Raw genomic sequence first — 12,714 nt, forward strand, 5'->3', positions numbered from 1 at the left:
CACTAAGAGCAGTGATTCCTCACTGCTGATGTCAGTCTTGGTACCCCTCATCCTCGGTGCTGCGAGAACCTTCATCACATATAACCTTCGTTACCGCTGACCTTGAATGTTGTTGACCTATAACACTACCGACCTTGAAGTATAGCTGAATTTCAGCATGACCTTCATTGTTATGAACTCGTAGCACTGCCGACCTTAAATATAGCTGAATCTCAGCACTTTCATTTCAGTACCGTTGATCTTCAACGCTGTTCAACCTCATTAATACTGGCCTTCCGTACTGCTGACTTACAGTGGCACTGAAGCTTCAGTATTACTGACTTTGATTTCATCTTTTACCATCGTTAACTTTCATTACTATGCTGACTTTATGACCGCTTACCTTCAGTCCATCCAGTAACGCTGATCAACGCTGCAGCTGACCCTTTTCTTTCAAATAACCTCCACCACCCTTGACCTTACTTACATCCATAACGTTTCTTCTTTACCTGAAAACCTCTACAAATCTTCGCTTCGCCTCCACAAGGTAATGATCAGGCATCCCACCAACTATTCCTTTCAGCACATTTACATCCAAAAGTCTCTCTTTTGCACTCCTGTCAATTTGTACGTAATCCAATAATGCTCACACCGTCTTTGCTACTTACATACGTATACTTGTGGATGTTCCCTTTTCTAACCAGGTATTCCCAATCACCAGTCTTTTATCAGCTCACATCTCCATAGGCTATTCACCACTCCCATTCATATTCACATTAAATCACCCGTCATCAATAATCAGTCTCGTGCATCAAAACTGCCAACACATTCTCTCAGGCCTTGTAAATTTTATTCCCACAGAAGGTGCATGAACGCCTGTATCCTGTTAATCTTACCCCTGGGGAAAGAGAACAGAGCGAATGATGATATACAGCTCGATAATGTAATATCCAGATCTTACACCAGTGGAGAATTGGATAAGCTACACTGTTGTTCGAATGGAAAACAACCTCTTTAAACCTACTTTGATATCTGCATGTCTTGCTTTTGACAGTTAATGATTGTCGAAAAATCATTTTATGATATTATAAGAGTTCTACCTTTTCAGGACCCCTCTTCCAACAATCCAACATTCCGTTTTCTCAGTAAGAAAATGCAATAAAATCGACATTTTCAATTAGCACTTACAGGCGTTAAGATCCGCTCCCTTCCCTTCCACATCCCCGTACCCGTCGTATGGGTTGCACTTCCGTGGTGATAATGTTGATAGTTTTAGACGGTTCTTAAAGGGAAACATCTTGTGTGAATGACACTAGGATAATGACACTAGGATAAACAAAGGTAACGTGTGTACTAGTTATTTGGGTAAACCTCCTGCCAAGATTGCATTTCTCCGTCCAGCATACATTTCCTTAAAGATAATGGCTTAACCTTATTGCAAGGAAATATGTGTTTGAATGCATTTAAATAGTTTATATAGATTTTACAAGAGGGAAACAACTGTTGAACTCCTCGTAATCCCTGATACTGCCGGAATGGGTCATGAGTGACGAAGTAACATATATACATGTGTGTGTGTGTCACCTAAACCTAGAGCCTCATTCATTCTGGCCCTGTATCACTGACCCCAGGTTGACCCATCGTGGGTGAGTGGCGAAGAGGTCATCGTGAACAAGACGACCGGTCTGGAGACGGCCGTCAGGAGCTTGAAGTTCCGCCTGCGACCTACCATGGTGCACCTGGGTAAGCTGCAGGTCAAGTGTGTGGCATCCTACCCCGACCTGTACTGGCAGAGCAGCGAGTGGGATTTCGACGTCGACGTACCCTTCAACCAAGGACACCTGCCAGGCTCACAAGGTCAGTCTTCTGCAGTAGACGATGACAGAGAAAAAAATAATGAGACACGAAGTACACGGTTTTACACCACCTTCTCATAAATTTTTAATGAATGAATAATTGTCAAAGAGGAATAGGGCCTTTTGAGCACTGGTAACATCATCATCGAACTTCAGTATAAAGTGGCACGCTAACCATGTTTGGTATGTTAAATACTGTTAATAATGTAAGAGTAAAGAAATACCAGATACAGAAACGGAAAAATTAAGGTGAACCCCTGAACTTAATTGTTGCAATTCCCGACAGCAATACTTGGTTGCGAACACTAGCAGCATCACAGAGGTGGAGGAGCCAGTAATTGTAATGGATTTGTGAAACTGCTTGTCATTCTTCCTCGAAATTCAGAAATGAAAAGCCAAACTTTTATGAGGTGGTTCTTTTGACAATGTAAAATAATGTCACCTTGTGTATGAATAATATCACTGATCATCAGGCGCTGACAAGTTTTTTTTTTCCGAGGACAGTGAAAGTGGCCAAATTTGAGGGAGTTAAGCCCTTAACAGCCTTTTTCAATGAGTGACGTGCTCCGGGGAAAGTTCCAGAAGGAATGGAAATTTGCCCATGTAACATCGATATGCAAAGATGGTTGATAAGTCATTGCCCGGAAATTATCGTCCACTCGGCTTAACGTCTGTAGTTGGTAACCTTATGGAAACCATCATTCGCGACAAATTTGTAAACTATTAAGAGGCTCACCATTTAGTTAATCATTCTCGCCGTGGCTTCCAACGAAATCGTTCGTATCGGACAAATATGCTTGATTTCCTTTTACGATAAATATAATTTGTATGGTGAAAGTAGACCAACTGATGTAATTTTTTTTTTAGATTCTCACCAAGCATTCGATAAAGTTCCAGATCAAAAGTTACTTGCAAAAATTAAGTCACATGGGATTTTAGTTACATGAATAAGAAATGGTTAGTCTACTTAAGAGAAGCGATCAATGGTCAAGCCTTAAAATAGTTAGACGTAACAAGTGGCGTGCCACTTACTTGTCGGATTCGCATGTCAATCCAATCCCTTTAACGCAATCACGATGACAAACACTTATAGGCAACCACCCAGAATTGTATCATACCACTTCAGTGAGACATTAATGGTGACAAGTAATGAAATCTATACTCGTAATTGTACCATAAAATCTGTACACGTAATTATACCAGAAAACTACATATTAATTCTTACTTTTCACGTTTCAGGATTCGTGTCGTACGGTGGCGGGCCAGGGACCACAGTGCACACACTATCTCTCTCTTTAATTCTGATGATCATCAACCTCCTCCTGCGGTAGCTTGCTTCCCACCTCTACCTCGTATCACTCCTGTGCTTTTATGAAAATTACCCTTGACTATCATTCACTCTTTAACAAGAGTTTTTGTACTGCGACTTCCACCGTCTAGAACGCTTCTACTATCTTCCGTATTATCTCCAGAACCAATTTGTTTTCATGCCTTCGTCTTCGCCGTACCTTCACCATATCTTCTTCAGATGAGAAATTAGGGTCTGGAAAAAAAAGAGACAGTTGAAAAGGGTTATGGGAGTTTTGCATATTCCTCATCCTGATGCAGGAATAACGTCCATAAATTATGCAAATTTGGGAAGTTTGGATTCCAAACAATAATTTTGAGAACAAGACGGCTCACCACCCCGACCAGGTGTTTCACTGGCGGGTATTACACTTTGTTTCATGACAAGAATTTACTATTTGGGACTATATTATCTCGGTTCACGCAGCCGAACGCTATATTGTGTCAGTATTGCACGTTCATATTTGTGACAGCTACGCTCTGTTCTGGATCGCCCAACAAAAAGGGATATTCTTTTGATGTTGTGGTGTGTGTGTGTGTCTACGAATGAATGGTCGAACCTTTAGGCTCGATGTGTGTGTGTGTGTGTGCATCATGTTTGTGTATTTCAATAAATCGAATGTTCACGATGCAAGGCACATTTTGCATCGGCCTTGTTTCCAAGTATCTAACAGAATGTATGTCGGTAATAACCAAAGCTGTTTGTGATTTTAGAGAGTCGATGAATTGTACCAAGTAAGCATTTCTCAAGAACCTCTCCCTTCCCTCTTCCCTTTAAAAAGAATATGCTTATCCCTTTCCCCCAAAAATATGCAAACTCGTTACCGCTTAAACTGAACATTCAAGAAATCAAAATTAGTTTGTATTACCTTGGATTTTTCACATCCCCCAACCTCTTTCCTCTCTCATTCCTGGTGCTTTTCTGTGTATAAATTCTGGGGCTTTAAGAAAAAAAAATGATATGGTTAAGACCACATCAGTGACTAGTCCTCTGTAAATATACCTAATGTGTTGATTCCAAAGATATATGTATTTCCTTACATTATTTTAAGACATTTTCAAAATTTATATATATATATATATATATATATATATATATATATATATATATATATATATATATATATATATGCTGTATTTTGTCAGCTTTCCTTGCATAGGTCTAGTGTGATGTACCTGCTAAGTATCCAACAGAATATGTTGTGCATCAGTACTGCATATGTTACGTTGAAGGTTCACATATTATGTATCAGTACTGCATACTGTATGTTGAAGGTTCACATGTTATGCATCGGTATATGGTAAATGCATGTTCAAGATTCATATGCCATAATAGTTGTTACTATACTGTTTCTTCTCAAACATAATGATTGTTTGGAATAAAGATCATTATTTCAGTATTACACACCTACCTGTTGTATTCATGGTGTCCACAGGAAAATAATATCAAGGCAATGAATAATATGCAATTTGCTTTTCGAAGAAAGGATGCATTCGCTCACATCTTTTCTCTTTTGTCATATGCAATCCACCAACCAAAACCTGCCCACAACCAGTTCCAAAAACTCTCTTTGTTTCCCCCAGCCGCTTCACATGCCCTGGTTCAATCCATGGACAGCACGTCGACTTTTGTACACCACACATCGTTCCTATTCAAATCACTATTCCGTGCACGCCTTTCACCCTCCAAAATCTTTTTCACATCATCCTTCCATCTCCAATATGGTATTCATCCCCATGCCCCCTCTAATTCAGACACATATATTCTCTCTCTTACTCTCACCTCGCTCTTTTTCATATGTCCAAACTACTTAATTTTTTCTGCTCGAGTCGATCATATCATCAACCTCCTCCTCCATATTTTATGAATTGGATGACATTACCAGCCACACAGTTTCTCTCGTAAGAGCTTTAGATACGCATGGTTTATCCCACACATCACTAACCTGACTGGCACAGGCATTTTCATCATGAAGTACATTCCTGCCAGTCAATTCCATGCGTCCCCCAACATCTTTCCTCGTCATTCCATATCTGAAAAGTTTTCAAGACAGGTTTATTTATATTTTTGTTTATGAATTCATGTTAGTACGCACGTCATGATCAGATATGCCAAACAGGTTTGATGTTGCAGTAAAAGATGACAAATTATTGCCTCTGATAGCAGTACCAGGATACTGTTAGTAAAAAGGACTACAGTTTTCAAAATGAGAAATGTCATAATATCCTGTTGTAATTCTAACTGCGTCATGCGACGTAGTTTCAACTTTGCACACACCATCATACAAAAGACTAACAGCATTTTTTAATACGTTAGTAGAGATTTACACAATTATCAAGGATTTTTTTTTTTTTTAATCACCTCTGAAGTCAGGAGGGCCTGAATGATTAGATAATGTATGCTGTTGACGTATTCAACCCACAACCAACACTTTTCCTTGATTCTGGTTTCTCATCACTTTTAATTACTTGAAATCCATCAATCAAGACATGCCGAATCTGGTTTCCTTCCTCAAACATACTACCTATACATGTAAATATATATTCCGAGGGCACGGGAGAGAATTTACCTCCGTATTCCTAGCGCGTCGAAAAAGGCGACTAATTTGGGGGATCTGGATCCAAGCGGGGATACTGAACCTTCTTGGAAGCCCAGTCTGGGGTGTCTGAAAATGTGTGGATGTAAACGAAGAAAAAAGAAGAGATAGATAGTACGCTAGAGGAAAGGACCTTGGATATTCTGGATCCGAGTGAGGCAAAGCTCACGGGTAAAGGGGAAGAATGGTTTGGATATGTCTTAGCAGTGAAGTCAGGGGTTGCTTTTGAGTGCAAGGGCTAAGGAAGGACTAGCACGAGAGGTAAAGCACGAGTTGTGCAAGTATGTGAAAAATTGTATGGAAGTGAACTCCAGAATGATGTGGTTAAAACTGATAGTGGATTGCGTGAGACGGGGGCTAATATTAGTGCTCATGTAGGTGGTTATGAAAAGGAAGATCATTAGAGGCAAGTGTTTTGGAAGCACCTGTGTGTGTCAGCAGTTTTCTTGCAAGAGACCGGGTATTAGTGATGAATGATTTAAACGAAAAGTGAGTAATGTGGTAATTGAGCGTATTATTAAGGGGCATTGAGTATTGAGAGTACAGTAAATGGAAATGGTGTAGAGCTTGTGTAGTTGTGCTGAGAAAGGGCTGGTAATTGGTAATACTTGGATTAAAAAGAGGTATACAAGATTATACGTATATGAGTAGGAAAAATGGTCAACTGGATTACATACTGATTGATATGTGCAAAAGAGAGACTTTTGGATGTTAATATGCTGAGTGGGGGTAGCTGGTGGAATGTCTGATTACTACCGTATAGACGCGAAGATTTGTAGTTTTCGGAAAATAGGAAACGTTATGGATGATAAAACTGCTCAAAGTAAGTGAGCTTGGAAACGAGAATTGTTTAAAATACCAGCAGAGATTGAGCGTAGTATGGTAAAAGGAGAGAGTAAACGAAGCCTGAGGAATGGGAGGTATTCATAGAATTGGTGATAGCATGTGCGATAGAAACATGTGGTATGTGTTGGAAAAGGTAGTGAATGGTGGGACGACGAAGTACCCCGCTCAACAGAAAAAGGAAGTTATGTAGGCAGTATTTACAGGGAAGGAGTGTAAATGATTGGAAGTATAAGAAAGCGAAAGGAGGTCAAGATGAAGGTGCAGGGTTTGAAAAAGAGCAAATGAGAGTTGGAGCGAGTACCAGTAAACTTCAAAAAATCTTTTGGAATGAGGTTAACAGTGTGCGAAAAACAAGAGAACAAAAGGGATCACCAGTGAATGGGGCAGAAAGAAGTGGTAACCTGGTAGTGATGAACTAAGAAGGAGATGGAGTGACTATTTTAGACTGCTGAATGTGTTTGATGTTAGGATGGCAAATGGGTCTTGATCGGAGTGGTGTGCGAAGTGAAAGGATCAGGGAGAGTGGTTTAGAGAGGTGCTGAAGGCCTTTTGCAAGATGAAATGTGGCAAGGCGGCTGCAGTGGATGGTAAAGCAGCTGAATTTCTTAAGATTGGGGGTGACTGTGTTGTTGATTGGTTAGTTAGGATTTTCAATGCATGTATGGATTATGGTGAAGGATTTGCGGAATGCATGAACAGAGCCATTGCATAAAGACAATGTGAACAGACGTAAGTGTTCTAACGACAGAGGAATATATTTCTTAATTGTTCCTAGTAATTTTTGTGGGAGAGTGGGGACTGATAGGGTGAAGAATGGGTGTACAGACCATTAGATTGGAGAATAATAGTGTGGTTTCAGAAACGTCAGAGGACTACGGATAAGGCATTTACTTTAAAGAATGTGTGTGACAAATGCTTATAAAAACGGAAGGATATGTATGTGGCATTTATGGATCTGGAGAAAGCATATGATAGGTTTGATAGACAAACTTTGTTGAAGGATTTAAGAATATATAGTGGTGGAAGGAAAGCTGATAGAAGCAGTGACAAGTTTTTATTAATGTGTAAGGCGTGTGTAAGAGTAGGAAAATAGGAGAGTGAGTGGTTTCAAGGGAAGATAGGTATCTAGCAGCAGTGTGTGATGTCACCATGGTTTTGAGAGTATTGAAGAATGTGTGGAAAGAGAGGTCATTATCTGGGAGGGCGAAAATGGATAAGTTTAAAGGTACAGTCGTCCCGACAAAGGGGTATGGTTGTGAGACATGGGCCATAAATGGGAATGTGCGGAAGGAGATGGAAGTGTAGGAAATGAAATGTCTGAGGACGATATGTGATGTTAGGTAATTTGATCAAGTTGATAATAAAAGGGTAAGAGAGAGGTGTGGTAGTAAAGAGAGTGTGAATGAGAGGGCTGAAGAGGGTTTGCTTATATGGTTAGGGCATATGAATATATATTTCTCCATATATATATAGAATATATATATGGAGAAATCATATTGGAAAGGGAAGGATGGAGTGAAAAAGATTTTGAGTTATCGGGAAACATGCAGGATAGTGATAGTCGTGCATGGGATTGTGAGAATTGGAACGATTTTGTTTACTGTCAATGGACTAAGGCGGCCGGTGGAAAAACAAGAGAAAGTGGGAGTGATGAGGTGCATTGCCAATGACAGTTAAAGAATGGATGTGAGCAAATGCATATATATATATATATATATATATATATATATATATATATATATATATATATATATATATGTGTGTGTGTGTGTGTGTGTATTCCGAAAAAGACAATTGGGCTTCAAGTTCGTGTAACAGACATGATTTAGTCTTTATGTACTGAAGGAAACAACTGCATCTCCATTAATAAAGAATACATTCTAAAATTATAAATGTGATTCTTTGAATTAGATATTCCCTACTAGATTCATCCTCTCTCTTGCAACCCTTTCACTGACTCCGAATCATGTGAACCTTACCAGAATGTAAAGTGAACATTTTTAAATAAACTTCAAATATTAAAGAATCAACGGACTGAATTTTCATTAACTATATATATATATATATATATATATATATATATATATATATATATATATATATATATATATATATATTATACACTCTTATAGTGTAAAACCTGGAAAAAAATACAGGTAATATTTCAGGGTAATATTTAGCTCAAAAAACTTTTTGTTTCAAAATTGAAATAAATGATTTTCAAAGACTTCCATACTTAAAATAATCACGAAAAATATATGATAATGCTCTCAGTTACCGATAATTAAACAGCAATTACGATGAAAATTATCACATTACGTTAAAATTGACATTATTAAAAACCTTAATTCAATATCGTAAAGACGACCAAGAGATATTTTGACCTCATATTTATATTTAACATGATAATTATTCCATGTACAGGGGTTTTAAAGAAAATCTAATTTCACAGAAATATTGGAAAAACTAGCAAGTAATAGTTCCCAGTACTTTTTGGCTCAAAAACCTTTTCTTTAGAAATTGAAACATATGATATTCAAACATTTCCAAAGTTAAAATTAACACGGAAAATATACCATAATGCTCTCAGTTACCAATAGATACAATGGAAATGATCACATATTGCTTGAAAATTGACATAATTCAAAAGCTTAATTGATTATAAATAAGTCGCAATAGCATTTTGACCACAGATTTGTATTCAGCATGAAAAATATTCCATATACTGAGGTTTTCAAGGAAATCTATTTTTCTATGAAAAGTGCGAAAAATTGCAGGGTATTTTTTAGCTCAAAAAAAATTTTTGTTTCAAAACTGAAACATATCATATTGAAACACATCCATACCTAAAATAATCACGGAAAATGTATGATAATGCTCATAATTACCGATAGATACTCAGAAATTACGATGCAAATGATCACATATCGCATTAAAATTGACATTATTTAAAAGGTTAATTGAATATTATAAAGACGACCAAGAGATGTTTTCACCTTAGATTTCTATTCAGCATGAAAATTACTCCATATACTGACGTTTTAAAGAAAATCTAAATTTCCATGAAAAGTGGAAAAAATTGAAGGGAAATTTTTAGCTCAAAAAACTTTTTGTTTCAAAATTGAAATGAATGATTTTCAAAGACTTCCATACTTAAAATAATCACGAAAAATATATGATAATGCTCTCAGTTACCGATAATTCAACAGCAATTACTATGAAAATTATCACATTACGTTAAAATTGACATTATTAAAAACCTTAATTCAATATCATAAAGACGACCAAGTGATATTTTGACCTCATATTTATATTCAACATGATAATTACTCCATGTACTGAGGTTTTAAAGAAAATCTGATTTCCCAGAAATAGTGGAAAAAATAGCAAGTAATAGTTCCCAGAACGTTTTAGCTCAAAAAAACCTTTTCTTTAGAAAGTGAAACATATGATATTCAAACATTTCTAAATTAAAAGAATCACGGAAAATATATCATAATGCTGAGTCCCAGTTACCAATAGATACGCAGTAAATACAATGGAAATGATCACACATTGCTTGAAAATTGACATAATTCAAAAGCTTAATTGATTATAAATAAGTCGAAATAGCATTTTGACCACAGATTTGTATTCAGCATGAAAAATATTCCATATACTGAGGTTTTCAAGGAAATCTATTTTTCTATGAAAAGTGCGAAAAATTTTTAGCTCAAAAAAATTTTTGTTTCAAAATTGAAACATATCATATTGAAACACTTCAATACTTAAAATATTCAGGGAAAATGTATGACAATGCTCATAATTACCGATAGATACTCAGCAATTACGATGCAACTGATCACATATCGCATTAAAATTAACGTTTTTTAAAAGGTTAATTGAATATTATAAAGACGACCAAGAGATGTTTTCACCTTAGATTTCTATTCAGCATGAAAATTACTCCATATACTGAGGTTTTAAAGAAAATCTAAATTTCCATGAAAAGTGGAAAAAATTGCAGGTAATAGTTCAGGGTAATTTTTAGCTCAAAAAACTTTTTGTTTCAAAATTGAAATAAATCATTTTCAAAGACTTCCATACTTAAAATAATCACGAAAAATATATGATAATGCTCTCAGTTACCGATAATTAAACAGCAATTACGATGAAAATTATCACACATTACGTCAAAATTGACATTATTAAAAACCTTAATTCAATATCATAAAGACGACCAAGTGATATTTTGACCTCATATTTATATTCAACATGATAATTACTCCATGTACTGAGGTTTTAAAGAAAATCTAATTTCCCAGAAATAGTGGAAAAAATAGCAAGTAATAGTTCCCAGTACGTTTTAGCTCAAAAAACCTTTTCTTTAGAAATTGAAACATATGATATTCAAACATTTCCAAAATTAAAATAGTCACGGAAAATATACCATAATGCTGAGTCCCAGTTACCAATAGATACGCAGTAAATACAATGGAAATGATCACATATTGCTTGAAAATTGACATAATTCAAAAGCTTAATTGATTATGAATAAGTCGAAATAGCATTTTGACCACAGATTTGTATTCAGCATGAAAAATATTCCATATACTGAGGTTTTCAAGGAAATCTATTTTTCTATGAAATGTGCGAAAAATTGCAGGTAATAGTTCAGGGTATCTTTTAGCTCAAAAAAATTTTTGTTTCAAAATTGAAACATATCATATTCAAACACTTCTATATTTAAAACAATCATGGAAAATGTATGACAATGCTCATAATTACCGTTAGATACTCAGATATTACGATGCAAATGATCACATATCGCATTAAAATTGACGTTATTTAAAAGGTTAATTAAATATAAAGACGACCAAGAGATGTTTTCACCGTAGATTTCTATTCAACATGAAAATTACTCTATATACTGAGGTTTTAAGGAAAATCTAATTTCCCATGAAAAGTGGAAAAAATTGCAGGGTAATTTTTAGCTCAAAAAACTTTTTGTTTTAAAATTGAAATAAGTGATTTTCAAAGACTTCCATACTTAAAATAATCACGAAAAATATATGATAATGCTCTCAGTTACCGATAATTAAACAGCAATTACCTATGAAAATTATGAAACATATCGTCAAAATTGACATTATTAAAAACCTTAATTGAATATCATAAAGACGACCAAGTGATATTTTGACCTCATATTTATATTCAACATGATAATTACTCCATGTACTGAGGTTTTAAAGAAAATCTAATTTCCCAGAAATAGTGGAAAAAATAGCAAGTAATAGTTCCCAGTACGTTTTAGCTCAAAACACCTTTTCTTTAGAAATTGAAACATATCATATTCAAACATTTCCAAAATTAAAATTATCACGGAAAATATACCATAATGCTCTCAGTTACCAATAGATACGCAGTAAATACAATGGAAATGATCACATATTGCTTGAAAATTGACATAATTCAAAAGCTTAATTGATTATAAATAAGTCGAAATAGCATTTTGACCACAGATTTGTATTCAGCATGAAAAATATTCCATATACTGAGGTTTTCAAGGAAATCTATTTTTCTATGAAAAGTGCGAAAAATTGCAGGTAATAGTTCAGGGTATTTTTTAGCTCAAAAAAATTTTTGTTTCAAAACTGAAACATATCATATTGAAACACATCCATACTTAAAATAATCACGGAAAATGTATGACAATGCTCATAATTACCGATAGATACTCAGCAATTACGATGCAAATGATCACATATCGCATTAAAATTGACGTTATTTAAAAGGTTAATTGAATATTATAAAGACGACCAAGAGATGTTTTCACCTTAGATTTCTATTCAGCATGAAAATTACTCCATATACTGAGGTTTTAAAAATCTAAATTTCCATGAAAAGTGGAAAAAATTGCAGGTTAATTTTTCAGGGTAATTTTTAGCTCAAAAAACTTTTTGTTTCAAAATTGAAATAAATGATTTTCAAAGACTTCCTTACTTAAAATAATCACGAAAAATATATGATAATGCTCTCAGTTACCGATAATTAAACAGCAATTACGATGAAAATTATCACACATTACGTTAAAATCGACATTATTAAAA

General features: G+C 35.4%; 1 protein-coding gene and 1 long non-coding RNA gene across 4 annotated transcripts in view; one reads left to right on the forward strand and one right to left on the reverse strand.

Moving 5' to 3' along the window:
• The window catches only part of LOC139750793 (uncharacterized), a 263,513-nt gene extending 254,858 nt beyond the window's left edge, over positions 1–8,655 (forward strand). The window contains exons 4-5 of the mRNA XM_071665540.1: positions 1,611–1,836; positions 3,075–8,655. Of these exons, the coding sequence (XP_071521641.1) occupies positions 1,611–1,836; positions 3,075–3,166 (318 nt within the window). The 3' untranslated portion in view covers positions 3,167–8,655. The remainder of the gene's footprint in view (positions 1–1,610; positions 1,837–3,074) is intronic.
• Positions 1,706–12,714, reverse strand: part of LOC139750794 (uncharacterized) — a 71,293-nt gene continuing 60,284 nt past the window's right edge. For all 3 annotated transcript variants that reach the window (XR_011713228.1, XR_011713226.1, XR_011713227.1), the window contains exons 3-5: positions 5,129–5,216; positions 3,061–3,378; positions 1,706–1,845 (exon numbers count right to left, since the gene is read on the reverse strand). This is a non-coding gene — a long non-coding RNA (uncharacterized lncRNA). The remainder of the gene's footprint in view (positions 1,846–3,060; positions 3,379–5,128; positions 5,217–12,714) is intronic.

This window comes from Panulirus ornatus, chromosome 10 (assembly GCF_036320965.1).
Source record: "Panulirus ornatus isolate Po-2019 chromosome 10, ASM3632096v1, whole genome shotgun sequence".
Classification (NCBI taxonomy): Eukaryota; Metazoa; Arthropoda; class Malacostraca; order Decapoda; family Palinuridae; genus Panulirus; species Panulirus ornatus.